This window comes from Oncorhynchus mykiss, chromosome 19 (assembly GCF_013265735.2).
Source record: "Oncorhynchus mykiss isolate Arlee chromosome 19, USDA_OmykA_1.1, whole genome shotgun sequence".
In the NCBI taxonomy this organism is placed as follows: Eukaryota; Metazoa; Chordata; class Actinopteri; order Salmoniformes; family Salmonidae; genus Oncorhynchus; species Oncorhynchus mykiss.
This window is the reverse complement of record NC_048583.1, coordinates 54,824,276-54,851,343: the sequence shown is the minus strand read 5'-3', so window position 1 is coordinate 54,851,343 and position 27,068 is coordinate 54,824,276. Positions and strand designations below refer to the sequence as shown.

The 27,068-nt window shown below is 41.3% G+C and overlaps 1 protein-coding gene across 3 annotated transcripts in view; it reads left to right on the top strand.

The window, feature by feature from the left end:
* Positions 1-850: 850 nt before the first annotated feature.
* LOC110498385 (interphotoreceptor matrix proteoglycan 1) overlaps positions 851-27,068 on the top strand; it is a 33,643-nt gene continuing 7,425 nt past the window's right edge. Inside the window, exons 1-13 of one of the 3 annotated variants that reach the window (XM_036955101.1) lie at positions 851-1,490; positions 4,425-4,646; positions 9,272-9,438; positions 9,563-9,597; positions 10,420-10,460; positions 10,545-10,594; positions 10,712-10,870; positions 12,002-12,075; positions 13,941-14,143; positions 14,220-14,869; positions 14,912-15,710; positions 15,835-16,379; positions 16,725-16,811. In XM_036955101.1, coding sequence (XP_036810996.1) covers positions 1,424-1,490; positions 4,425-4,646; positions 9,272-9,438; positions 9,563-9,597; positions 10,420-10,460; positions 10,545-10,594; positions 10,712-10,870; positions 12,002-12,075; positions 13,941-14,143; positions 14,220-14,869; positions 14,912-15,710; positions 15,835-16,379; positions 16,725-16,811 — 3,099 coding nt within the window. In that variant the 5' untranslated portion in view covers positions 851-1,423. Of the gene's footprint in view, positions 1,491-4,424; positions 4,647-9,271; positions 9,439-9,562; positions 9,598-10,419; positions 10,461-10,544; positions 10,595-10,711; positions 10,871-12,001; positions 12,076-13,940; positions 14,144-14,219; positions 15,711-15,834; positions 16,380-16,724; positions 16,812-27,068 lie in introns of all 3 variants that reach the window. The other 2 variants (XM_036955102.1, XM_036955100.1) reach the window with 2 other exon arrangements.

Genomic DNA, 27,068 nt, shown 5'->3' with positions numbered 1-27,068 from the left:
GGCTTATTTACGGCAGTAACATTTTTATAACAGGCTAGGGCTGGTAATCCTCTTGTCGGCTTGGGGAGCTGAGTGGAAACCACCACAGTACAGTTCAGGGTTCAGGTCCACACCAGCCCATTAACAGGCGGGAGGAGGAAGCAACAATAACAGAGCAGCTCTGCCACCTACCCAGAGCAGGAATAAAGCACATTGTGTCAGTCTGGGAGTTGGATGTCCAGTAGACCAGGGGTTCACAAACTTTTTCACACGGGGCCCCCTTCCATCACTGGGGAACACCCCCCCCCCCCCCCCCCCCCCCCCCTGCGTGCACGCGTCACGTTCATTTCTATGTACACAAGCACTGTTCATGACAGAAACTGTTCACACCACTCTTGTTGGTGGAGAGAATTTAGCAGGTTTAAATCTTATTTCCTGCAATTCTACACATTTTGTCAAGGGCAAATGTTCTTGCAATTCTATACATTTTGCCATGTCTAACGTGTACTCGTGATATTTGAGTGACTAAAAAAGTACAACATAATCTATGGGATAAATAACCTAAATAAAAAACAGCTGACATGGGCTAGTTGATTTGTAATTTTAAAAGGTGAAAAATGACTAACATGACAAGAGGAACTGATGATGCACTACCCAACTACCCAATTTCGAAATTTCATCTTGTGCATTCTAGTATTACCACTTTCAAGAGTACGTTTAAAGCCAGACTGAGTTCCTTAAAAAAAAGTATATCCTACAGCTCAGCAGCCTTGCTTGGCAGCCTGTAAATTTGGCACATTGAGGAGGATCTGGTCTGAGCTAGCCTGAACAGAGTGAGCATTGTGTGAACGGCACAGAAAATCTAGCCTGGTCAGGGAGCTGGGAGCTGAGAGACTGAGGATCAGAGTGACAGGGACACTGACTGGCCACTATAGGGCCGTAAGTCGATGGGCCCTGCTGACTGACTGACAGATGAGGCTCCATAAGGGCCCTAACAGGATGAGGCTAGGCCACCACTACGTGGCCAGGGAGGGATTACGCTGAGCGAGCAGAAGGTAAACAGATTATTTCCGAAATGGAGCTTGCTTTTTGAATCTCGTCACCATTGTCACACTTATACCGACAGTGGAGTAACTTGGAGTTCCTTTCCAAGCCCCCTCACCTTGGCACTTTTTTCAGTCCTTCGTCCAGGTCTGCAGGGATCATTGACTGACTCAACGATCAAACCAGGATTCTAACTCCAGGATTCTAACTCCATCTGCTAAAACCTAACTGGAGCCAAGACAATAGTGAACAACCCCTCTTTTGGCTCTAGAGCCTAGAGACTTTGTCAACAGTGACAATACATTTTTCGTCATGGACTCGAGATAAAGGTTTTCAGAGACTTTCCTTTTGTTTCCAAATGAAAACTTTTTGGCTCTGAAAGGACGTAAACTATTCCATCATGCATTTGAGAACGGGACTGTTCCTCACCCTATTTCTCTTTACCCTTGCAGCCCCTCGAATCAAAGGTAAGCTCTCACTCCAGGGACCTGTCTGGCTTGTTGTTTTGTTTCCTGTCTCACAGTGTAATTGAAGTGAAAATACAGTTGTGTTCTTTCACAATGATGGAGATATAGTGTGCATGCTTGAATACAGTACATTCTTGATGGGTCAGATCAGAAGGCAGAACCATTGTGTATGGCAATTTTGACAAATTGACTATTTGCAAATCTCTCATTAAAAGTTTATTCATACTGCAGAACTGAATGGAACCAACTTGAAAGCAAAGTGTATTTTGATAAAGTTTTTGACCTTCGTGCTGCATTGCGTAGGAGGACTTCCACAGAGAGTGGTGTGAGCCACTTGACTTCGACCTACACTCAATCAAGGGCAACGGCAGTTACAGCTGCTTTAGCCAGCAAATACAGCATCAGTTCATCCTACCTGTCAAACCAGATTCCATGTGTTTTTTTTTTGCATTGATTTGAATATACATTCCTATAAAATGTAGTAAACCTGGAGGGAAAACTGTTAGGTCATATTATACAAGTCACTGTTGGCTACATTGAGCTAGTTGATCCCTATGAACACAATAACTAAAATTCTACAAAACTTTTCTATTAGCCGACTTCTGTTGGGTCCAGATTTTGGCTGGATTGTGTCTTTGGTCTGTTCATTATCCCAAAAGAAACAAAGGCATTCTGTTCTCAGTGGCTCTGGACACTAATCTTTTCTGCCTTGTAGCTCTGTTCTGTGAGGGCCTCACTGTGGTGCTCCGCATTAGGGGACATTTCCCCTGCAAGCTCTCATGCTAGCCTATGTGCATTTCAGAATACTCATTCCTCACTGAGCACATTTCATATTGTGTCTTATTTGTTTTTCAAAATGTTCCCTAATTAGACAATAAGTCTGGGTTTTGCGGCTAATGGTGCCCATTCTGAACATAGCATTTGAACGTTGAAGTTTATTAGTGTCCAGTTGGGGTTGAGTGTTTGGGTGGTTGTGGTGGTGGTGGTGGGGGGGGTGGGGTGGTTGTGGTGGGGTTCACCATGTCATTGGCATTGGGCATTGTCCCACCTTGAGACAAACAATGGATCACATTCTTGGCATAAATCTCTCTGTAACGGGCCAAATTGGGACCGGCAGCACCTTTGATCGGAATAAACATGGATCCTTATTACGGTTGGTATGTGTATGATATCACACTTCAATTAACCCAATGTTTCTGTGACAATGGGAACTGGATATCCGGATACTGGACAGTGAGAGACACAAACTATAATGTTGTGACTAAACAAGCTAGTTTTGGGAATTACCATTTCAAACAGCCTTGCCATTGCAGTGGATTAGCAGTGTCTGTCTACCGACCAACTCTTCTACTGAGTTTATACATGTTAATCTCTCAAACAAGGCACATTTTGGCCACCTCTTTGAGGTCAAAGTATAAGTGTTTATATCGTTTACACTGATTTCTTTGTGGCCTCTACTGCCTAATCCCGAGACATGGCAGGCAGGTCAGATGAAGCCCCTAGCCTCTGTTAGGAACTCATTGTGCATGGGACTTAATGTCTTTAAAGGTCAAATGCAACCGTTTTTATCTCAAAATCAAATAATTCTGGGACACAAGTAAGTACCAAAAAATTAACAAAAATGCTTCTAGCAAAAAGCAATTTCTCAAGCAAGAATTTAGCTAGGACTGTCTGAGAGTGGTCTGAATGAGGGACCAGATTAGATGAGCCAAATGGGAGGAATATGTAACCTGAAAACAAGCTATTACTGGCAGAGAAGTTTGAAACTATTTGTTATTGGTCTATTAACTTATACCACCTAGTGATGTCGCCAGGCAGGCCAAAACCCCATGCCTGCAAAACTAGCTGACGTTTTTGGCGGTCTTTTCAAACAGTTCATAATACACTATTATTCCAACCTCATTGAAAAATATATATAAAACACAGGAAAATCCATTATTTACTGCACTTTCCCTTTAACAAAGCCTCTCTTTGAATGGAGTGACTGTATTCGCTGGCCTAATTTTCTTTCATAACACATTGGCACTACCTGCTGCGACGGACGAGACTGTGAAACGGGGGAAGTGGAGATCTTGTGTTTCCTGAATACAGTAAAGCCAGCTAGGTCATATATAGCATTTTAGCAATTGGGGATATGTCTAATACGGCAACGATCTGAAGGACTCTGAAATAACATTGGTCAGTCATAATTGTTAAAGTTAAGGTGGTCTAACCTGTTATTGTCAAACTATGTCATTCACAAAGGACCACTGAGCTTTAGCTTTGTGTTGAGCCACTGTACAAGGATATGATGCCATTCAAAACAAATGCTGAGCATTGATGACTTTCAATAAAACACTTGCTCTTGACTCCCTTTGAAGATGCTCTGTAAAGCAACATGAACTAGTTCCATTGTGCTTCCAAAATTAGACTTAGTATACTCAGATACTTCACCTTGCCACTTTAGTGTCTATTTATATCCAGTGACAGATAGGGACAGTTGTCCACTTAAAACACTGTTCAGTAGCCATTAGGTACAGTAAAGTATTTTTAGTAGCTACCATTTTAAATACTCTGAGTCAGTTCAGGTTAGACCTGAGATACTGTTTGGGAAAGAAACCAGCATACATCATGTTTTTGTTTTTTTACTTATATTTAACCAGACAAACATAGCGAACGACAAAAAAAGTTGTATTGTTACATACACGGCTACGTGCAGTGAAATGTGTTGTTTTACAGGGTAAGCCATAGTAGTACGGCACCCCTCGAGAAAATTAGGGTTAAGTGCCTTGCTCAAGGGCACAGACAGATTTTTCACCTTCTCGGCTTAGGTATTCGATCCAGCGACCTTTCGGTTATCGGCACAACACTCTAACCGCTAGGCTACACTATATTTAGGCATATTTGTCCAAAGAGGGATGCTAAAGATAACCATTTCTAATGTGTCTTTTGCAGACCTACAGGTCCAAGACTCGTTTGGAATCCGAGATGTCAAATACAAACACTTCCTAGAGAGTCTAAGACCAGTCAAACACACCACCAATGTCAAAATGATAAAGGACCTGGACAGGCACCGGACAAAGAGGTCGACGTTCTTCACCACAGGGGTGAAAATATGTCCTCAAGAGAAGATGAAGGAGGTCATCTCCAACCATCGGGCCTACTACAAACTTAGAGGTAAGGGCATGGTGCTAGCGGCGCGAAGGTTGTGGGTTCAAATCCTGCTGCTAAAAATGTATGCACTTGCAGTACTGTCACTTTGGATAAAAGTGTCTGCTAAACGGCATATAAACTCAGCAAAAAAAAGAAAAGTCCTCTCACTGTCAACTGCATTTATTTTCAGCAAACCTAACATTAATTCCGTCGTTATATCTCCAAAATGTCAATTTATTTGGCAAGTTTGATCCAGAAAAACACCGGTTCCAACTCACGCAACATGACTACAAAATATCTAATAAGTTACCTGTAATCTTCGTCCAAACATTTCAAACAACTTTCGTTAAAATTAAATTAAATTACATTTTAAATTACATTTTAAAATAATCGATAACATTTAAGACGGGATAAACTGCATTCAATAGCGGATAAAAACAAAGTGGAGGGAGCTTTCAGGTCGCGCGCCCCAACCACAACAGTTCACTAGACCCGACCCTCGTTCTGAACAGCCCAACTTCTTAATTTCTCAAAGGAAAAACATCAACCAATTTCTAAAGACTGTTGACATCCAGTGGAAGCGATAGGAACTGCAAGCAAGTGCCTTAGAAATCTAGATCCACAAAGAAAGCCATTGAAAAGAGAGTGACTTCAAATCTTTTTATGCCTGGATGGTTTGTCTCAGGGGTTTGCCTGCCAAATAAGTTCTGTTATACTCACATAGATCCTTCAAACAGTTTTAGAAACTTCAGAGTGTTTTCTATCCAAATCTACTAATAATATGCATATCCTAGCTTCTGGGCCTGAGTAGCAGGCAGTTTACTTTGGGAACACTTTTCATCCAGACGTGAAAATACCGCCCCCTAGCCTAGAGAGGTTAATTGTTTATGATTCATTGAACAAGCATGGGAAACAGCGTTTAAAACCTTTACAATGAAGATCTGTGAAGTTATTTGCATTTTTACGAATTATCTTTGAAAGACAGGGTCCTGAAAAAGGGACGTTTCTTTTTTTGCTAAGTTTAAGGGTGTGGATCTAATGGGAACAGGAAAACATCACATACGGTGGGGAGAACAAGTATTTGACACACTGCCAATTCTGCAGGTTTTCCAACTTACAAAGCATGTAGAGGTTTGTAAATTGTATCATAGGTACACTTCAACTGTGAGAGACAGAATCTAAAACAAATATCCAGAAAATCACATTGTATGATTTGTAAGTAATTAATTTGCACTCGCTGTGTTTGGAAGAAGAAGAAGGATGAGTACAACCCCAAGAACACCATTCCAACCGTGAAGCATGGAGGTGGAAACATCATTCTTTGGGGATGCTTTTCTGCAAAGGGGACAGGACGACTGCACCGTATTGAGGGGAGGATGGATGGGGCCATGTATCACGAGATCTTAGCCAACAACATCCTTCCCTCAGTAAGAGCATTGAAGATGGGTCATGCCTGGGTCCTCCAGCATGACAACAACCCGAAACACAGTCAGTATTTAGTCAGCCACCAATTGTGCAAGTTCTCCCACTTAAAAAGATGAGAGAGGCCTGTAATTTTCATCATAGGTACACTCCAACTATGACAGACAAAATGAGAAAAAAAATCCAGAAAATCACATTGTAGGATTTTTTATTAATTTATTTGCAAATTATGGTGGAAAATAAGTATTTGGTCAATAACAAAAGTTAATCTCAATACTTTGTTATATACCCTTTGTTGGCAATGACAGAGGTCAAATGTTTTCTGTAAGTCTTCACAAGGTTTTCACACACTGTTGCTGGTATTTTGGCCCATTCCTCCATGCAGATCTCCTCTTGAGCAGTGATGTTTTGGTGCTGTTGCTGGGCAACACGGACTTTCAACTCCCTCCAAAGATTTTCTATGGGGTTGAGATCTGCAGACTGGCTAGGTCACTCCAGGACCTTGAAATGCTTCTTACGAAGCCACTCCGTTGCCCGGGCGGTGTGTTTGGGATCATTGTCATGCTGAAAGACCCAGCCACGTTTCATCTTCAATGCCCTTGCTGATGGAAGGAGGTTTTCACTCAAAATCTCAAGATACATGGCCCCATTCATTCTTTCCTTTACACGGATCAGTCGTCCTGGTCCCTTTGCAGAAAAACAGCCCCAAAGCATGATGTTTCCACCCCCATGCTTCACAGTAGGTATGATGTTCTTTGGATGCAACTCAGCATTATTTGTCCTCCAAACACAACGAGTTGAGTTTTTACCAAAAAGTTATATTTTGGTTTCATCTGACCATATGACATTCTCCCAATCTTCTTCTGGATCATCCAAATGCTCTCTGCAAACTTCAGACATGTACTGGTTTAAGCAGGGGGACACGTCTGGCACTGCAGGATTTGAGTCCCTGGCGGCGTAGTGTGTTACTGATGGTAGGCTTTGTTACTTTGGTCCCAGCTCTCTGCAGGTCATTCACTAGGTCCCCCCGTGTGGTTCTGGGATTTTTGCTCACCGTTCTTGTGATCATTTTGACCCCACGGGGTGAGATCTTGCGTGGAGCCCCAGATTGAGGGAGATTATCAGTGGTCTTGTATGTCTTCCATTTCCTAATAATTGCTCCCACAGTTGATTTCTTCAAACCAAGCTGCTTACCTATTTCAGATTCAGTCTTCCCAGCCTGGTGCAGGTCTACAATTTTGTTTCTGGTGTCCTTTGACAGCTCTCTGGTCTTGGCCATAGTGGAGTTTGGAGTGTGACTGTTTGAGGTTGTGGACAGGTGTCTTTTATACTGATAACAAGTTCAAACAGGTGCCATTAATACAGGTAACGAGTGGAGGACAGAGGAGCCTCTTAAAGAAGAAGTTACAGGTCTGTGAGAGCCAGAAATCTTGCTTGTTTGTAGGTGACCGAACCACTTATTTTCCACCATAATTTGCAAATAAATTAATAAAAAATCCTACAATGTTATTTTCTGGATTTTTTTTCTCATTTTGTCTATTGTAGTTGAAGTGTACCTATGATGAACATTACAGGCCTCTCTCATCTTTTTAAGCGGGAGAACTTGCACAATTGGTGGCTGACTAAATACTTTTTTGCCCCACTGTATGTGGTCATAGGTGCGGGGAAGGACGACTGAGGCACAGAAAAATACAGTTTACAGGGAATGTATTATTTCTAACACACGGTGATATGGGGAAAAGGGGCTGGATGGAACCAAAGCAAAGAAAGTAAAAGTTAAGGAATCCCCTCTCCTACCTTGCCTGCCTTCCCACGTCTAACCTAACCTTTAGCACCACCTGGCTCGCTAACCAAAATAGAGGATGGCCGCCCAGGTCTTACCTAGTGTGCATAAACAGATGCAGGAAAGGAAGACACAGAGTTACCTCTGCTTCAGAGGATAAGTTTATTGAGTTAACTGCACCTCAGATTACAGCCCCAAAAAGTTCTTCACAGAGTTCAAGTTACAGACACATCTCAACATCAACTTTTCAGAGGAGACTGTGAATCAGGCCTTCATGGTCGAATTGCTGCAAAGAAACCACTACTAAAGGACACCAATAACAAAAGAGACTTGCTTGAGCCAAGAAACACGAGCAATGAACATTAGATCGGTGGAAATCTGTCCTTTGGTCTGATGAGTCCAAATTTGAGATATTTGGTTCCAACCGCTGTGTCTTTGTGAGACACAATGAACTGATGATCTCCCCATGTGTGGTTTCCACCGTGAAGCATGGAGGAGGAGGTGTGATGGTGTGGTGGTGCTTTGCTGATGATACTGTCAGTGATTTATTTAGAATTTAGAATTCAAGGCACACTTGAACACTTTCAACAAGTACTCAGCATATGCGGGAACTCTTTAAGACTGTTGGAAAAGCATTCCTCATAAAGCTGGTTGAGAGAATGCCAAGAGTGCACAAAGCTGTCATCAAGGCTGCTTTGAAGCATCTAAAATGTAAAATATATTTTGATTTGTTTAACCCTTTTTTAGTTACTACATGATTCCATATGTGTTATTTCGTAGTTTTAATGTCTTCACTACTATTCTACTATGTAGAAAATAGTAAAAATAAAGAAAAACCCTTGAATGAGTTGGTGTTTCCAAACTTTTGACTGGTACTGAAGATGTTCACTTAAATCCTCTCATAAGCCCTCGGAAAGTCATGCATTTGCAGATTTTATGCATAGATTCTGTTGAGTGACTGGCTAAATTCAGGGATGGAGTGACATTGAGGTGAGGGTATTCAAACAGTGAATATCTCATGGAAATAATAACTTCACTTTATGAAATGAAAATGCAAGAGAATGTCTCGAAGGCATAAACATATTTGATAATTCAAGTGGTTGTTGCTCCTCATAACATAAATAAATACAACAAAAGCTGTAGTGCTTTTTGTGATTCACGTTTCAAACATTCCAGACCATTAGGGACGAGTACATTTCATTCCCACATTGGGAAGTAACATTTAACTGATACATTATATTCAAAGCTGTTCAATCATATTAACGGTATGTGACAAAATATTTTGTCCAAACCTAGGCCATAATGATTCCATTGTTGAGTCTCGTCTTACACGTATACGATAATGAGATGCAAAATATTGACTTGCCATTTGGTCTATATGATAAGAATTGTTCTCATACAGGTCTTTATTCAGCTGTTCTGATATGTTTGACTATACTTTTAGTTTGTCAGGAAGCGATATGGGAGGCCTTCCGTATCTTCTTGGACAGGGTTCCTACCTCCGAGGAGTACAAACACTGGACCTACGCCTGCCAGCATGGCTCTCTCTGTCTGGATGAGGTGGCCAGGAACTTCAGTAGTACCCAGGAACACATTGACATGGTGGCCAGAGTGAGTACTAAAACCTTCATGCATTCCCATGCATCATAGTAACAAGAGTAACATTGAGGGATAATAACTGTGATGGAGATATGTTATTCTATATTTAAAATGTGGGTGTCGGTTTGTTTTTTAGAGAGTTGCTGAACAGGAGAAGATCCAGAAAGAAAGGTAGGTAGGTAGAGAAAAGGTTAGAGAAATGTTAGATGTTATTTAGAGATATCACAAAAAGTAGGCCTTACAATGTTTAATTCAAACTAATGCTCAACACCCTTCCGGCATGAATTTAACTGACTACCTTTTTTTTAATCAATTGTATTCTAATTTAATATGGTGTTTGAAAACAAAATAGATGTTAAAAAAATGTCAAATCAATGTTTCATACCCTATTGTTATTTTAGATTTCACTACAAAGTTCTAAAATGCTAGCAATCTCCAGAGACTAGACAAGCTTCTCTAAACATTTGTTCCGAAAGGTTTAAATTATAGTAAAGTATAGTAAAAAGTAATCATGACCAAAAAAACTCAAGATAATTATTGTTATTTTATTGTGTTATTTTTATTTATATGGTTTTATTTTATTTATTTATTTTTCAAATATTTTTTTACTTAAAAACAAAACTCAACATTGTTGGTTTAGGGTTTGTAAGTAAGCATTTCACGGTAAGGTCTATCTATACTTGTTGCATTTGGCGCAAGTGACAAATACAATTTGATTTGATTTAATTGGTAGAAGGCAAAAACAGGTAAACTCGGAATAACCCTCCTCAGCTCTCTAAACTGCCTGGAGCCTGTACATCTGGTGGCCTGAGTTGACATACAACTCTGACCTGACCCACCTTCTCTGTGCATCTCAGCCCAAACAACTTGGGTGACAGGATTATCATGGTAGGATTCTGGACCAAGACCTAGAGAGCAAGAAACCCCCTTTTGACCTTTTGTACATTTCAGTTTGATTGTAAATGTTGTAAAACATCTATTCTTGATTTCCAGCGGTGAAGTACCAACAGCTGGAGGAACTGAGATTGAGAAATGTAAGTACTCCACATTCATCCATACAGTGTGTTAAATGTAATAATACAACATTCTGGAATTAATGCACAATGCTTTCTTTGTAGGCTCGAAAACTCCATCAGAACTGTTTATCATTCCGAATGAAGCAGGGGACGTAAGTCAAATCATATTTTCTGAGAGCTACCTTGCCTTGGTTTTATAGTCTTCAATGAAAGCTGATGGTTTCAATGATGGCCGTTGAAAATGACATTGCTGCTTTTGTTTTCCACAGATAACAGAGATTCCAAACATTGTACCAGATGAGGCGGTTATTGAGGAGCAGATAGTGGAGTTCAGTGTCACCATAGCTGACCCTGGCTACAGTGAACTTCTTCTGAGAGACCCTGCAGCTCCCCAGTACCATGACATCACACGGAATCTCCACGATACGGTGAGGCGAACAGGGAGGAAATGTTCTTGAAAAGTCTTAAGTATGAACAAGTAAATGAGCCTTTATTGCAGAGATGGGTTTAGTGAACTACACAATGACTAAACTTGACTGAGGCCTGTTGACTCATTTTAGCTCCCAGAGCCAATGCCTAGGCTTTAACTCAATGGGCTAACATAGGTATTGAGTCCCCCAGATGACTCAGGTTTGAAACCTGGTGTGATAAATTACTAAGACATTCACACATGTAAGAATTTTACTCTAAAGGATTATTTTCTTATTTTTTAAATCACATTCTTAAGGTAATACTTTTTTATTGAAGAACGGATTGTTGGCCACATAATTAGGTATGCCTTGTGTGGGACAATCCTTAAGAAGCCTCATTGCATATTGATTTTCATAGGCACAAAGGAAAACGTGAGCAGTGATTTGAGATAATCACAAGCTCCTTCAGCAAAAACAGCATCGAAAGGATTGCAAATGTATTTTGCAGACATACAACATTTGTGAATGACTATTTATGCCTTTTCCTAGTCTAGAATTTCTAATATGAACCTTTAATTAACTAGGCGAGTCAGTTAAGAACAAATTCTTATTTACAATGACGGCCTACCCCAGCCAAACTCTAACCCGGACGATGCTGGGCAAATTGTGCGCCGACCTATGGGACTCCCAATCATGGCCGATTTTGATACAGCCTGGAACAAAACCAGGGTCTGTAGTGACGCCTCTAGCACTGAGTGTCTTAGACCACTGCACCACTCGGGAGTCCAAAATGAGCTTGTGAGCAAATGAGCTTGTGCTTTTTAAGAAGCTTACGATAAGGGTAAATCAAGCAGTGTATTGGGCAACATCAAAAGACTGAATTGGATTTGTAACTCCAGAAAGATAAAGTGTGTAAGTAAAGCTCATGAATGATTCCTAAAGAAAATGCAAGTCTGTTGACGGCACATAGATGATCCTACAGTGAGAGAGCCATAATATAATGAAAGTTATTTTTCCTTATTGGCTATATCTTTTCCATTCGTGTGATGTTATTTTGCTTACAATGATTATTGCCCCAGAGAGAATGCTGCATAAATCGAAGAAAGATGTGTTACCTAAACATAACCATAGCATGTATTTTCTCCACAGATGGTTCACGTTTTTGACAAACTTCCTGGGTATAAAGATCTTCGTGTTTTGGGATTTCGGTTGGTTGAATTTAGGTAGGTTGTTCAAGGAACTGTGAAAGTACTAACAAGTCAGCCAAATCTTTCATTCCATTGAACAGGCTCCATTAGACATACACACTCTCTGCACAGAGTAATGCTGTCTCATTAGCAAAGGAATAATAAAACATTAGTCAGAGGTCCCTCAAACTTTGGCGTTTGCTATATTTGCTAAAATGCTTAGATAATAAAAGCTGTCAGAAATACATACAGTGCCTTGCGAAAGTATTCGGCCCCCTTGAACTTTGCGACCTTTTGCCACATTTCAAGCTTCAAACATAAAGATATAAAACTGTATTTTTTTGTGAAGAATCAACAACAAGTGGGACACAATCATGAAGTGGAACGACATTTATTGGATATTTCAAACTTTTTTAACAAATCAAAAACTGAAAAATTGGGCGTGCAAAATTATTCAGCCCCCTTAAGTTAATACTTTGTAGCGCCACCTTTTGCTGCGATTACAGCTGTAAGTCGCTTGGGGTAGTTCTCTATCAGTTTTGCACATCGAGGGACTGACATTTTTTCCCATTCCTCCTTGCAAAACAGCTCGAGCTCAGTGAGGTTGGATGGAGAGCATTTGTGAACAGCAGTTTTCAGTTCTTTCCACAGATTCTCGATTGGATTCAGGTCTGGACTTTGACTTGGCCATTCTAACACCTGGATATGTTTATTTTTGAACCATTCCATTGTAGATTTTGCTTTATGTTTTGGATCATTGTCTTGTTGGAAGACAAATCTCCGTCCCAGTCTCAGGTCTTTTGCAGACTCCATCAGGTTTTCTTCCAGAATGGTCCTGTATTTGGCTCCATCCATCTTCCCATCAATTTTAACCATCTTCCCTGTCCCTGCTGAAGAAAAGCAGGCCCAAACCATGATGCTGCCACCACCATGTTTGACAGTGGGGATGGTGTGTTCAGCTGTGTTGCTTTTACGCTAAACATAACGTTTTGCATTGTTGCCAAAAAGTTCAATTTTGTTTTCATCTGACCAGAGCACCTTCTTCCACATGTTTGGTGTGTCTCCCAAACTGGCAAACTTTAAACAACACTTTTTATGGATATCTTTAAGAAATGGCTTTCTTCTTGCCACTCTTCCATAAAGGCCAGATTTGTGCAATATACGACTGATTGTTGTCCTATGGACAGAGTCTCCCACCTCAGCTGTAGATCTCTGCAGTTCATCCAGAGTGATCATGGGCCTCTTGGCTGCATCTCTGATCAGTCTTCTCCTTGTATGAGCTGAAAGTTTAGAGGGACGGCCAGGTCTTGGTAGATTTGCAGTGGTCTGATACTCCTTCCATTTCAATATTATCGCTTGCACAGTGCTCCTTGGGATGTTTAAAGCTTGGGAAATCTTTTTGTATCCAAATACGGCTTTAAACTTCTTCACCACAGTATCTCGGACCTGCCTGGTGTGTTCCTTGTTCTTCATGATGCTCTCTGCGCTTTTAACGGACCTCTGAGACTATCACAGTGCAGGTGCATTTATACGGAGACTTGATTACACACAGGTGGATTGTATTTATCATCATTAGTCATTTAGGTCAACATTGGATCATTCAGAGATCCTCACTGAACTTCTGGAGAGAGTTTGCTGCACTGAAAGTAAAGGGGCTGAATAATTTTGCACACCCAATTTTTCAGTTTTTGATTTGTTAAAAAAGTTTGAAATATCCAATAAATGTCATTCCACTTCATGATTGTGTCCCACTTGTTGTTGATTCTTCACAAAAAAATACAGTTTTATATCTTTATGTTTGAAGCCTGAAATGTGGCAAAAGGTCACAAAGTTCAAGGGGGCCGAATACTTTCGCAAGGCACTGTACTATTTCCCTAATATAAGCTCTGCTTTGTTGACAGATCTGATGATGTGTCAGTCCGCTATGCTGTGGTGTTTGAGACGAATGGAGAAGACCATGACACAGAATCTAAAACCACTCTAGAACCAGGCACAGGGACAGTTATTTACACAAACGGGCACAGACTGAAGGATCTGGTCTCCAAGGCCTTGAGCGAAGAGACATCCCTGCCTGTGGACATACAAACACTCAGTTTTGAACCTGGTAAGCTTCATTTAAAGCTCAGGTCAACTGGGATATAATCTTTGAAGAAAGTCTAACTTTTATATTTTCCCTTCAGATCCCACTGTTTCTCTACGCAATGAGTTGGAAGCGACTACCTTGGAGACCTTGCTAGAGGAGGTTGTTGGGCACACTGAAGGTTTCTTACCAACTGTTGCTGTCGGAGAGGAATTTCTTAAAGATTTTACAGACACACCCGAGGAACTCACTGTTGTGCCTTTAGGTGACTCAGTTACTGTTCTCCTCACTGAGGCTACCACTGCCTCCCCTGCCATTGAAGTAACTCCCAATTCTCCCCAAGAGGAACTTAGTGAGAGTCCTCCCTCAGAAGAAGTAGAGTTGCCTCCAGTGGCGGCTACAGATGAGATGCTTGAGGCAGAGGCTACAGATGAGATGCTTGAGGTAGAGGCTACAGAGGAGGTGCTTGAGATAGAGGAGCCTGCAGTGGATGTTACAGAGGAGACGACTGAGGTAGAGGAGCCTGCAGTGGATGTTACAGAGGAGACAACTGAGGTAGAGGCTACAGAGAGGACGCTTGACGTAGAGGAGCCTGCAGTGGATGTTACAGAGGAGACGATTGAGGTAGAGGAGCCTGCAGTGGATGTTACAGGGGAGACGACTGAGGTAGAGGAGCCTGCAGTGGATGTTACAGAGGAGACGATTGAGGTAGAGGAGCCTGCAGTGGATGTTACAGAGGAGACGACTGAGGTAGAGGAGCCTGCAATGGATGTTACAGAGGAGACGACTGAGGTAGAGGCTACAGAGAGGACGCTTGACGTAGAGGAGCTTGCAGTGGATGTTACAGAGGAGACGATTGAGGTAGAGGAGCCTGCAGTGGATGTTACAGGGGAGACGACTGAGGTAGAGGAGCCTGCAGTGGATGTTACAGAGGAGACGACTGAGGTAGAGGAGCCTGCAGTGGATGTTACAGAGGAGACAATTGAGGTAGAGGCTACAGAGAGGATGCTTGACATAGAGGAGACTACAGTGGATGTTACAGAGGAGACGACTGAGGTAGAGGCTACAGAGAGGACGCTTGATGTAGAGGAGACTGCAGTGGATGTTACAGAGGAGACGTTTAAAGTAGAGGAGCCTCCAGTGGATGTTACAGAGGAGACAATTGAGGTAGAGGAGCCTGCTGTGGATGTTACAGAGGAGACGATTGCAGTAGAGGAGCCGCTGGATATTACAGAGGAGACGATTGAGGTAAAGGCTACAGAGGGGACTCTTGACGTAGAGGAGCCTGCAGTGGATGTTACAGAAGAGACGTCTGAGGTGGAGGCTACAGAAAGGACGCTTGATGTAGAGGAGCCTGCAGTGGATTCTACAGAGAAGACGATTGAGGTAGAGCAGCCTCTAGTGGATGCTACAGAGCAGACGATTGATATAGAGAAGACTGTGGATGCGACAGAGGACTACCTTTGGGTTTGGCCACCAGTTACAAGAATGGCTGTTACAGAACAGCCTACCACCAAAATGATTACTCTCTTCCCCCCTGAGGAAGATGCTGAGGAGACCCTCCCAACTGTTGAATCTAAGGAAGATGAAGGTAATGTTCTGCTTATAAACCAAGTGGCAAAATTTATGGAAGCATTTTTTGATTTCAATTTCAATCTTTTTGATTGAAATGGATTTGTATGTCATTTTCTGATATTTTTATTTTATTTAAAAAGGACCCACAACTACTGAGGCGGCTTTAGAGAAGCAACCAGACGGAGACAATCAAATGATCACCACTACAGCATCTCTACACGTAGAACCTGCATCCATCGAAACATTCACCACTGCTACACAATCACCAAACATGCCTTTATCTGAGGATGATGTCATCCAAGCAGAGCCTGAGGAAGTCCCCTCAGCAAATATTCCCCCTGGACCTTCAGAAGGATGGGACACTCTCCAAGAAGAGGAACCAATTGAGAGAGACGTGGATATCTCTAATGACTCGGACATGCAGGAGGATGTAGAAAAAGTAGAGGACGGTACAGAAGCCGCCAATACGCTGGACGAGTTTGGCAGTGGATTAGAAGGCCCATTTGAGTCCACCGCACCCCCAGCACTCACACACATGAACACTCCTTTAATGGCCAGTACAGGAAAAGCCAAAGAAATGGTGGTGTTTTTTAGTTTGCGAGTCACTAACATGATGTTTTCAGAGGACCTGTTCAACAAAAGCTCTCCTGAGTACAGGTCATTGGAGAATACCTTTCTTCAGCTGGTAGGTAAACACATATTTGTGCTCGATATTATCTCTCTGCATGCCTTGTTGTCATACCTGTATTTTTAGCTGCAAGCTCTTGTTTCAAACTGTTTGATAAGCTAATTGTGAATTAAGCAATGGTTGGATGTTTGAAGTGAAGTGAACATTTAAGTAGCCCCAAGTGAGTAGGGGCTATTTTTGAAACTAGACAAGTGATGATGTAAGCCTGATTACATTAATTAATGAATGAATTAATCCATCCTGGTGCTATATGTTAACAGCCAAGTACATTGGGGTAGAGTTCTCAGAGTTCATCAGAAGACCTGTTCATATAAAAAACTGGCTACATTTTGTTTTACTTAGAACCAGTTCTCTGAGCCCAGAGACTCGCCAAATCCTGGAGCCAGTAAATCTGGGACTGGGAGACAGAGGACGTTAGCTTCCATACCGGTATTTCCATATTGGAACTATTTCTTTCATGTCTCAGAGAGAGCATGGCCTATTTCTTTTCTAAATGTTCTGTACATATCTCAAACATGTATTAGAATCTATCTTAGAATTTGCTTTCATTGACTAACATTTGCCTGCGAGTAGCACTTGACAAAAAGTAACATCTCTACAACCACTGACTCATTTGTCAACGGTGTTTGGCTAAATGATACATACAGTACCAGTTAAAAGTTTAGAAACACTAACTCATTCAAGGGTTTTTCTTTATTTTTATTATTTTCTACATTGTAGAATAACAGTGAAGACATCAAAACTATAAAATAACACATATGGAATCATGTAGTAACCAAACAAGCGTTAAACAAATCTATATATAGCGACCCTTTGCCTTGATGACAACTATGCAAAGTCTTGGCATTTTCTCAACCAGCTTCATGAGGTAGTCACCTGGAATGCATTTCAGTAAACAGGTGGGTCTTGTTAAATATTAATTTGTGGAATGTCTTTCCTTCTTAATGCGTTTGAGACAATCAGTTGTGTTGTGACAAGGTAGGGGTGGTATACAGAAGATAGCCTTAGTTGGTAAAAGACCAAGTCCATATTACGGCAAGAACAGCTCAAATAAGTTAAGAGAAACGACAGACCATCATAACGACATGAAGGTCAGTCAATGTGGAAAATGTCAAGAACTTTGAAAGTTTCTTGAAGTGCAGTTGAAAAAAGCGCTATGATGAAACTAGCTATCAGCTATGATGAAACTAGCTATCAGCTATGATGAAACTAGCTATCAGCTATGATGAAACTAGCTATCAGCTATGATGAAACTAGCTATCATGAGGACAGCCACAGGAATAGAAGACCCAGAATTACATTAGAGTTAACTGCACCTCATATTGCAGACCAAATAAATGCTTCACAGAGTTCAAGTAACAGACACATCAAAACAGCAACTGTTCAGAGGAATGCGTGAATCAGGGCTTTATGGTCGAGTTGCTGCAAAGAAACCACTACTCAAGGACACCAATAATAAGAAGAGACTTGCTATAGCCAAGAAACCCAAGCAATGGACATTAGACCTGTGGAAATCCAAATTTGAGATTTTTGGTTACAACCGCCGTGTCTTTGTGAGACGCAGAGTAGGTGAACGGATGATCTCCGCATGTGCGGTTCCCACCATAAAGCATGGAGGAGGAGGTATGATGGTGATTTGCTAGTGACACTGTCTGTAATCTATAAAGAATTCAAGGCACACTGAACCAGCATGGCTACCACAGCATTCTGCAGCGATACGCCATCCCATCTGGTTTGCGCTTTCTGGGACTATCATTTGTTTTTCAACAGGACAATGACCCAGTACACATGTCTTCACTATTATTCTACAATGTAGAAAATAGTAAAAATAAAGAAAAACCCTTGAATGAGTTGGTGTGTCCAAACCTTTGACTGGTACTGTACCTGCAGTTTCTGAAATGTACTTTTAGTAATCAATGTAAAGATATAACGATTTCTTTCATGTCTGTTCGTCTGAGTCGTTCAACAATTTTTTTGTTCTATGTTGTTGGTTTTGTCTAAGACAGTGACATTTGCCTTAATTCTGTGCATTCGGCTCAAGTTTTGGTTTATCTGGGTCTCATATGGTGATAAGAGCTAGCTAATGGCAATGAGGTTTGTTCATAATAAACCATGTCTACGGATGTGTATAGAATTTGAAAGTCTGTCCACCAAGATTTGCCAAAGTTTAATAAGGTAAAGAAAGCTAAGAATGGCTGTTTCAGGTATGAAATGGTGTATACAGTGCATTTGTAAAGTTTTCAGACCCCTTGACTTTTTACAAATTTTGTTACGTTACAGCCTTATTCTAAAATGCATTTAAAACATCACTCATCAATCTACACACAATACCACATAATGACAAAGCAAAAACAGTTTTTAGAAATTTTTGCAAATGTATAATTTTTTTGGGAAATATTACATTTACATAAGTATTCAGACCCTTTACTCAGTACTTTATTGAAGCACCTTTGGCAGCGATAACAGCCTCAAGTCTTCTTGGGTATGACGTTGCAAGCTTGGCACACCTGTATTTGGGGAGTTTCTCCCATTATTTTCTGAAGATCCTCTCAAGTTCTGTCAGGTTATTTTCAAGTCTCTTCAGAGATGTTTGATTGGGTTCAAGTCCGCACTCTGGCTGGGCCATTCAAGGACATTCAGAGATTTGTCCAGAAGCCACTCCTGCGTTGTCTTGGCTGTTTGCTTAAGCTCGTTGTCTTGTTGGAAGGGTAACCTTCTCCCCAGTCGGAGGCCCTGTGCGCTCTAGAAACAGATTTTCATCAAGGATCTCTCTGTACTTTGCTCTGTTCATCTTTCCCTTGATACTGACTAGTCTCCCAGTCCCTGCAGCTGAAAAACATCCCCCAAAAACATCCCCACAGCATGATGCTGCCACAACCATGGTTCACCGTTGGGATGGTGCTAGGTTTCCTAGCAGCATTCTGGCCAAATAGTTCAATCTTGTTTCTCATTGTCTGAGAGTCCTTTAGATGCATTTTGGTAAACTCCAAGCAGGCTGTCATGTGTCTTTTACTGAGGCGTGGCTTCCGTCTGGCCACTCTACCATAAAGGCCTGATTGGTAGAATGCTGCAGAGATGGTTGTCCTTCTGGAAGTTTCTCCCATCTCCACAGAGAAACTCTAGAGCTCTGTCAGAGTGACCATCAGAGTGACCATCAGGTTCTTGGTCACCTCCCCCCGACCAAGGCCCTTCTCCCCCAATTGCTCAGTTTGGCCACAGTCTAGAGCTCTGTCAGAGTGACCATCGGGTTCTTGGTCACCTCCCTGACCAAGGCCCTTCTCCCCCAATTGCTCAGTTTGGCCACCCGTTTCTAGAGCGCACAGGGCCTCCGACTGGGGAGAAGGTTAACCTGCCAAACTGGGGGAGAAGGGCCTTGGTCAGGGAGGTGACCAAGAACCCGATGGTCACTCTGACAGAGCTCTAGAGTTCTAGGAAGAGTGTTGGTGGTTCCAAACTTATTCAATTTAAGAATGATGGAGGCCACTGTGTTCTTGGGGACCTTCAAAGCTGCAGACATTTTTGTTGTTGTTGAATTTTTACCCCCTTCTTCTCCCCAATTTCGTGGTATCCAATTGTTAGTAGCTACTATCTTGTCTCATCGCTACAACTCCCGTACGGGCTCATGAGAGACGAAGGTTGAAAGTCATGCGTCCTCCAATACACAACCCAACCAAGCCGCACTGCTTCTTAACACAGCGCTCATCCAACCCGGAAGCCAGCCGCACCAATGTGTCGGAGGAAACACCGTGCACCTGGCAACCTTGGCTGGCGCGCACTGCACCCGGCCCGCCACAGGAGTCGCTGGTGCGTGATGAGACAAGAACATCCCTACCGGCCAAGCCCTCCCTAACCCAGACGACGCTATGCCAATTGTGCGTTGCCCCACGGACCTTCCGGTCGCGGCCAGTTACGACAGAGCCTGGGCGCGAACCCAGAGTCTCTGGTGGTGCCACTGTGCCACCTGGGAGGCCAACTGTAGACGTTTTTAGTACACTTCCCTAGATCTGTGCCTTTACATAATCCTGTCTCGGAGCTCTACGGACAATTCCTTCGACCTCGTGGATTGTTTTTTGTTCTGACATGCAATGTCAACTATTCGACCTTATATAGACAGGTGTGCGTCTTTCCAAATCATGTCCAATCAATTGAATTTACCACAGGTGGATTCCAATCCATTGTAGAAACATCTCAAGGATGATCAATGGAAACATGACCTGATCACAATTTCTAGTCTCATAGCAAAGGGTCTGAATACTTATGTAAATAAGCTATTTCTGTCCTTTATTTGTAATACATTTGCAAACATTTCTAAAAACCTGTTTTGGCTTTGTCATTATGGAGTATTGTGTGTAGACTGATGAGGAAAAAAACATTATTTTATACATTTTAGAATAAGGCTGTAACATAACAAAACGTGGAAAAAGTCAAGAGGTCTGAATACTTTCCGATTGCCCTATATGTCCATATGGGTAGCAGTATGTCCATATGGGCAGCAGTATGTCCATACGGGTAGCAGTATGTCCATACCGGCAGCAGTATGTCCATATGGGTAGCAGTATGTCCATATGGGCAGCAGTATGTCCATACGGGCAGCAGTATGTCCATACGGGTAGCAGTATGTCCATACGGGCAGCAGTATGTCCATATGGATGGCATTATGTCCATACGGGTAGCAGTATGTCCATATGGGTAGCAGTATGTCCATATGGGCAGCAGTATGTCCATATGGGTAGCAGTATGTCCATATGGGGGGCATTATGTCCATACGGGTAGCAGTATGTCCATACGGGTAGCAGTATGTCCATATGGGTAGCAGTATGTCCATATGGGTAGCAGTATGTCCATATGGGTGGCATTATGTCCATATGGGTGGCATTATGTCCATATGGGCAGCAGTGTGTGCTCTCTTATCACTTACGCAAGAAGATGAGAGAGAAGATGTTGTTATCAATATCCAGGTTTAAGTCTTTAAAAACCACAGTGAGACAATTATTTACATCCATTGTTTTTTTTAGGAACATCCAACTATTGTGGACAGCTTAGAAATGTGCTTGGAATCATTTTGATCTTGTGCTCTGTAGCCTTTTGTTCTCAATATGCATCATAATGTTTGTATTAAATTCTGACTAGTGTGCATGCTTGCTTTAGCTACATACATTTGAAAGAGGCATTGTGGTAAAGGAATGTTTGGTAATTTTGGGTAGTTATTAAAAAAACACAAGCCACATTAAAATATTATTTTCATATGTTGGCTACTTATGTGTCCGCGTGTGTGAGTAGGACTGTAGAAGTGGATAAACTGAATAAGTTGTTGATATTGCTAAAGCAGGAAAGTCTCCGTTTTTTGTACAGTTGTGGGGTGAGACTCGCTAAACTCCCTCATTGCTAATTGTGTGTAGACAGCCCCGGGTTGGTCTGAATCATAGAACCCAATAGACTACTATAGACAATGTTACCTTCAGGGGGTTTATCACTGAGTAAGAGCCTTTAGGTAATGCTGGTTAGCACAGGCACCACACACATTTTACAAGAGTACTTTTTAGTGGTCTCAATCAGCCTAGTTCAACATAAGTCAATTGTGTTTTTTGTGTGCACGAATATACAGTTGAAGTCAGAAGTTTACATACACCTTAGCCAAATACATGTACAGTGCCTTGCGAAAGTATTCGGCCCCCTTGAACTTTGCGACCTTTTGCCACATTTCAGGCTTCAAACATAAAGATATACAACTGTATTTTTTTGTGAAGAATCAACAACAAGTGGGACACAATCATGAAGTGGAACGACATTTATTGGATATTTCAAACTTTTTTAACAAATCAAAAACTGAAAAATTGGGCGTGCAAAATTATTCAGCCCCCTTAAGTTAATACTTTGTAGCGCCACCTTTTGCTGCGATTACAGCTGTAAGTCGCTTGGGGTATGTCTCTATCAGTTTTGCACATCGAGAGACTGAAATTTTTTCCCATTCCTCCTTGCAAAACAGCTCGAGCTCAGTGAGGTTGGATGGAGAGCATTTGTGAACAGCAGTTTTCAGTTCTTTCCACAGATTCTCGATTGGATTCAGGTCTGGACTTTGACTTGGCCATTCTAACACTTGGATATGTTTATTTTTGAACCATTCCATTGTAGATTTTGCTTTATGTTTTGGATCATTGTCTTGTTGGAAGACAAATCTCCGTCCCAGTCTCAGGTCTTTTGCAGACTCCATCAGGTTTTCTTCCAGAATGGTCCTGTATTTGGCTCCATCCATCTTCCCATCAATTTTAACCATCTTCCCTGTCCCTGCTGAAGAAAAGCAGGCCCAAACCATGATGCTGCCACCACCATGTTTGACAGTGGAGATGGTGTGTTCAGGGTGATGAGCTGTGTTGCTTTTACGCTAAACATAACGTTTTGCATTGTTGCCAAAAAGTTCAATTTTGGTTTCATCTGACCAGAGCACCTTCTTCCACATGTTTGGTGTGTCTCCCAGGTGGCGTGTGGCAAACTTTAAACGACACTTTTTATGGATATCTTTAAGAAATGGCTTTCTTCTTGCCACTCTTCCATAAAGTCCAGATTTGTGCAATATATGACTGATTGTTGTCCTATGGACAGAGTCTCCCACCTCAGCTGTAGATCTCTGCAGTTCATCCAGAGTGATCATGGGCCTCTTGGCTGCATCTCTGATCAGTCTTCTCCTTGTATGAGCTGAAAGTTTAGAGGGACGGCCAGGTCTTGGTAGATTTGCAGTGGTCTGATACTCCTTCCATTTCAATATTATCGCTTGCACAGCGCTCCTTGGGATGTTTAAAGCTTGGGAAATCTTTTTGTATCCAAATCCGGCTTTAAACTTCTTCACAACAGTATCTCGGACCTGCCTGGTGTGTTCCTTGTTCTTCATGATGCTCTCTGCGCTTTTGACGGACCTCTGAGACTATCACAGTGCAGGTGCATTTATACGGAGACTTGATTACACACAGGTGGATTGTATTTATCATCATTAGTCATTTAGGTCAACATTGGATCATTCAGAGATCCTCACTGAACTTCTGGAGAGAGTTTGCTGCACTGAAAGTAAAGGGGCTGAATAATTTTGCACGCCCAATTTTTCAGTTTTTGATTTGTTAAAAAAGTTTGAAATATCCAATAAATGTCGTTGCACTTCATGATTGTGTCCCACTTGTTGTTGATTCTTCACAAAAAAATACAGTTTTATATCTTTATGTTTGAAGCCTGAAATGTGGCAAAAGGTCGCAAAGTTCAAGGGGGCCGAATACTTTCGCAAGGCACTGTAACTCAGTTTTTCACAATTTCTGACATTTAATCCTAGTAAAAATAATTTGTCTTAGGTCAGTCAGGATCACCACTTTACTTTAAGAATGTGACATGTTGGAATAATAGTAGAAAATGATTTAGTTCAGCTTCTATTTCTTTCATCACATTCCAAGTGGGTCAGAAGTTTACATACACTCAATTAGTATTTGGTAGCATTGCCTTTAAATTATTTAAATTGGGTCAAACGTTTCGGGTGGCCTTCCACAAGCTTTCCACAATAAGTTGGGTGAATTTTGGCCCATTCCTCCTGACAGAGCTGGTGTAACTGAGTCAGGTTTCTTGGCCTCCTTGCTCGCACACGCTTTTTCAGTTCTGCCCACACATTTTCTATAGGATTAAGGTCAGGGCTTTGTGATGTCCACTCCAATACCTTGACTTTGTTGTCCTTAAGCCATTTTGCCACAACTTTGGAAGTATGCTTGGGGTCATTGTCCATTTGGAAGACCCATTTGCGACCAAGCTTTAACTTCCTGACTGATGTCTTGAAATGTTGCATCAATATATCCACATAATTTTCCTTCCTCATGATAACATCTATTTTGTGAAGTGCACCAGTCCCTCCTGCAGCCACCCCCACAACATGATGCTGCCACCCCCTGTGCTTCACAGCTGGGATGGTGTTCTTCGGCTTGCAAGCATCCCCCTTTTTCCTCCAAACATAACGATGGTCATTATGGCCAAACAGTTCTATTTTTGTTTAATCAAACCAGAGACATTTCTACAAAAAGTACGATCTTTGTCCCCATGTGCAGTTGCAAACCGTAGTCTGGCTTTTTTATGGCGGTTTTGGAGCAGTGTCTTCTTCCTTGCTGAGCTGCCTTTCAGGTTATATCGATATAGGACTCGTTTTACTGTGGATATAGATACTTTAGTACCTGTTTCCTCCAGCATCTTCACAAGGTCTTTTCACACCAAAATACGTTAATCTCTTGGAGACAGAAAGTGTCTCCTTCCTGAGCGGTATGACGGCTGCGTGGTCCCATGGTGGTTTATACTTGCGTACTATTGTTTATACAGATGAACATGGTACCTTCAGGCATTTGGAAATTGCTCCCAAGGATTAACCAGACTTGTTCTGAGGCTGATTTATTTTGATTTTCCCATGTTGTCAAGCATAGAGGCACTGAGTTTGAAGGTAGGCCTTGAAATGCATCCACAAGTACACCTCCAATTGACTCAAATTATTTCAAATAGCCTATCAGAAGTTTCTAAAGCCATAATTTTCTGGAATTTTCCAAGCTGTTTAAAGGCACAGTCAACTTAGTGTATGTAAACGTCTGACCCACTGGAATTGTGATACAGTGAATTATAAGTGAAATAGTCTGTCTGTAAACAATTGCTGGAAAAATGACTTGTGTCATGCACAAAGTAGATGTCCTAACCGACCTGCCAAATCTATGGTTTGTTAACAAGTCATTTGTGGAGTGGTTGAAAAACGAGTTTTAATGACTCCAACCTAAGTGTATGTAAACTTCCGACTTCAACTGTACATGTACAGTATGAGATTTCAGGTACGTCTTTACAGGATATAGGCAGGATTACAGCTAATAGCATGGGTGATACAATTGGTTCAAGAGCACAAGAGAGAACAAGCTTTCCTCCCAATACAAATAGGTCGTAAGGAATTGGTACGTCATCACATTGTTTACGTTCAGCATTACCATTGCTATTTTGGACAGCCCTGCCTCCTCAAGAACAAACCATAATCACTTAAGCCCAACAAAGATAAACACTGCTTTCTTTTAGAGATCTGCATTCATACCAATTGCAATTGCAGCTAATGTTATGAATCTCGTCCAACTTGCCCTACATCCGACGTCTATATTTGGTTTTAAGGCTTAGCTTGAGTTTGGTAGTGGGAAATGTTCTTGAATTCCACAGAAGTGCCTTAACTTTGTGTTATGTAACGTCCTCAGGCTTTAACATGGGATGGATATCAATACAAATTGGATTGCCTGCTCTTACTAACAGGGATCCAGACACTGCAGAGTAGAACGGAAGCGAGAGTACTGGAGGGCAGAAATCTACTGGTGCAGTCCTGAAATGGAACATGTTGGTTATGTAAGATTTACTTGATATTGTGATATAAAATACATAAAAACATAAGCCTGTCAGCTCCTACTAATTCAAATCAAACCAAATCAAATTGTATTGGTCATATACACATGATTAGCAGATGTTATTGCGGGTGTAGCGAAATTCACAGCACAAAAGTTTGGAATACTATAGAACAAACTTGTGTCAGAATCACTTTCTACTATGCATTTAATGCATTGCAATGTTGCGGTGCAGGACAAAATGCATGACAATTCCTGGATTTATCTATTAGAAAATGGTGAACTTCTGCTGCATTACTTTTAGAATATTTAATTCAATTTAACTAGGCAAGTCAGTTAATTCACTTTTAAGTTATTTTATAATTTGATAAAAAGGTAGAGTTACACAGCTGCATCCAATAAAGTTAACCAGACGTCTTGTAATTTTAATCAGCTACATATCTAATAAAAACATCCATACTCCATCTCCAATCTTAAGTGGTTGCCCAAACCAACATTAACCAGTGTGTCCAATTATTCTGCAAAATAATGTTTTCTGCCAAAAACGAATGTGGTCAGAAGTTTGAATTGGTAAGTATTCACAATAGTTTTTGTAAGTATAGTTACTACTGTATGTTTTCATAATAGCTTAACTGTCCTTTAAATGGGCTAGCAAGACAAAGGCCAACAAATGTTTGAATTATTTCAATAGAAAGCAACACTTGGTCAGTCAAGTTATGGCAAGTTCTGACTAATTTCATTAGGTAGTTCCAGTTCAGGCCCATTTAAACGAAAAATCAATTTCTGTTAAACGTCGTACCCCATTTGTAATGTATCCTAGAGCCCCAGTTGTCATACTACTTATTTTACTCCTGTCTCTACTGGTTTGTGTAGCAACCAATAACATTGGAAATGGAGGTTTAAGTAACTTCATAAAAAAAGACTACCCATTTGCTTGATTAGAAAATGTCAACTGCAAAACATTTTCAATAATTGAGAATACGGTAGGGTGGTTTCACCAGGACATCCAAAAAAGAACCAGTAGATACACGTGTAACATCTAGACAAGTTTAAGCGAGTTTGTCATGCATCCTGGAGGTTTGTGTACACAATTTAATGAACTCAATATTAAGAAAAACTGTATTTTGATGACATAATGTACTGTAAAAAGTATTCTGTTATTTACTCAAATGAACATTGAAAGGTTATTGCTATACGCATCTAGTTTGTGCAAAGCAGGGCGTTAAGACTACAGCACAGTGAGGATTGCGAACTTGTTGGATTTGAAATGCTGAGGCACATGGATGTACCTAAGCAATACCCCTGCTAG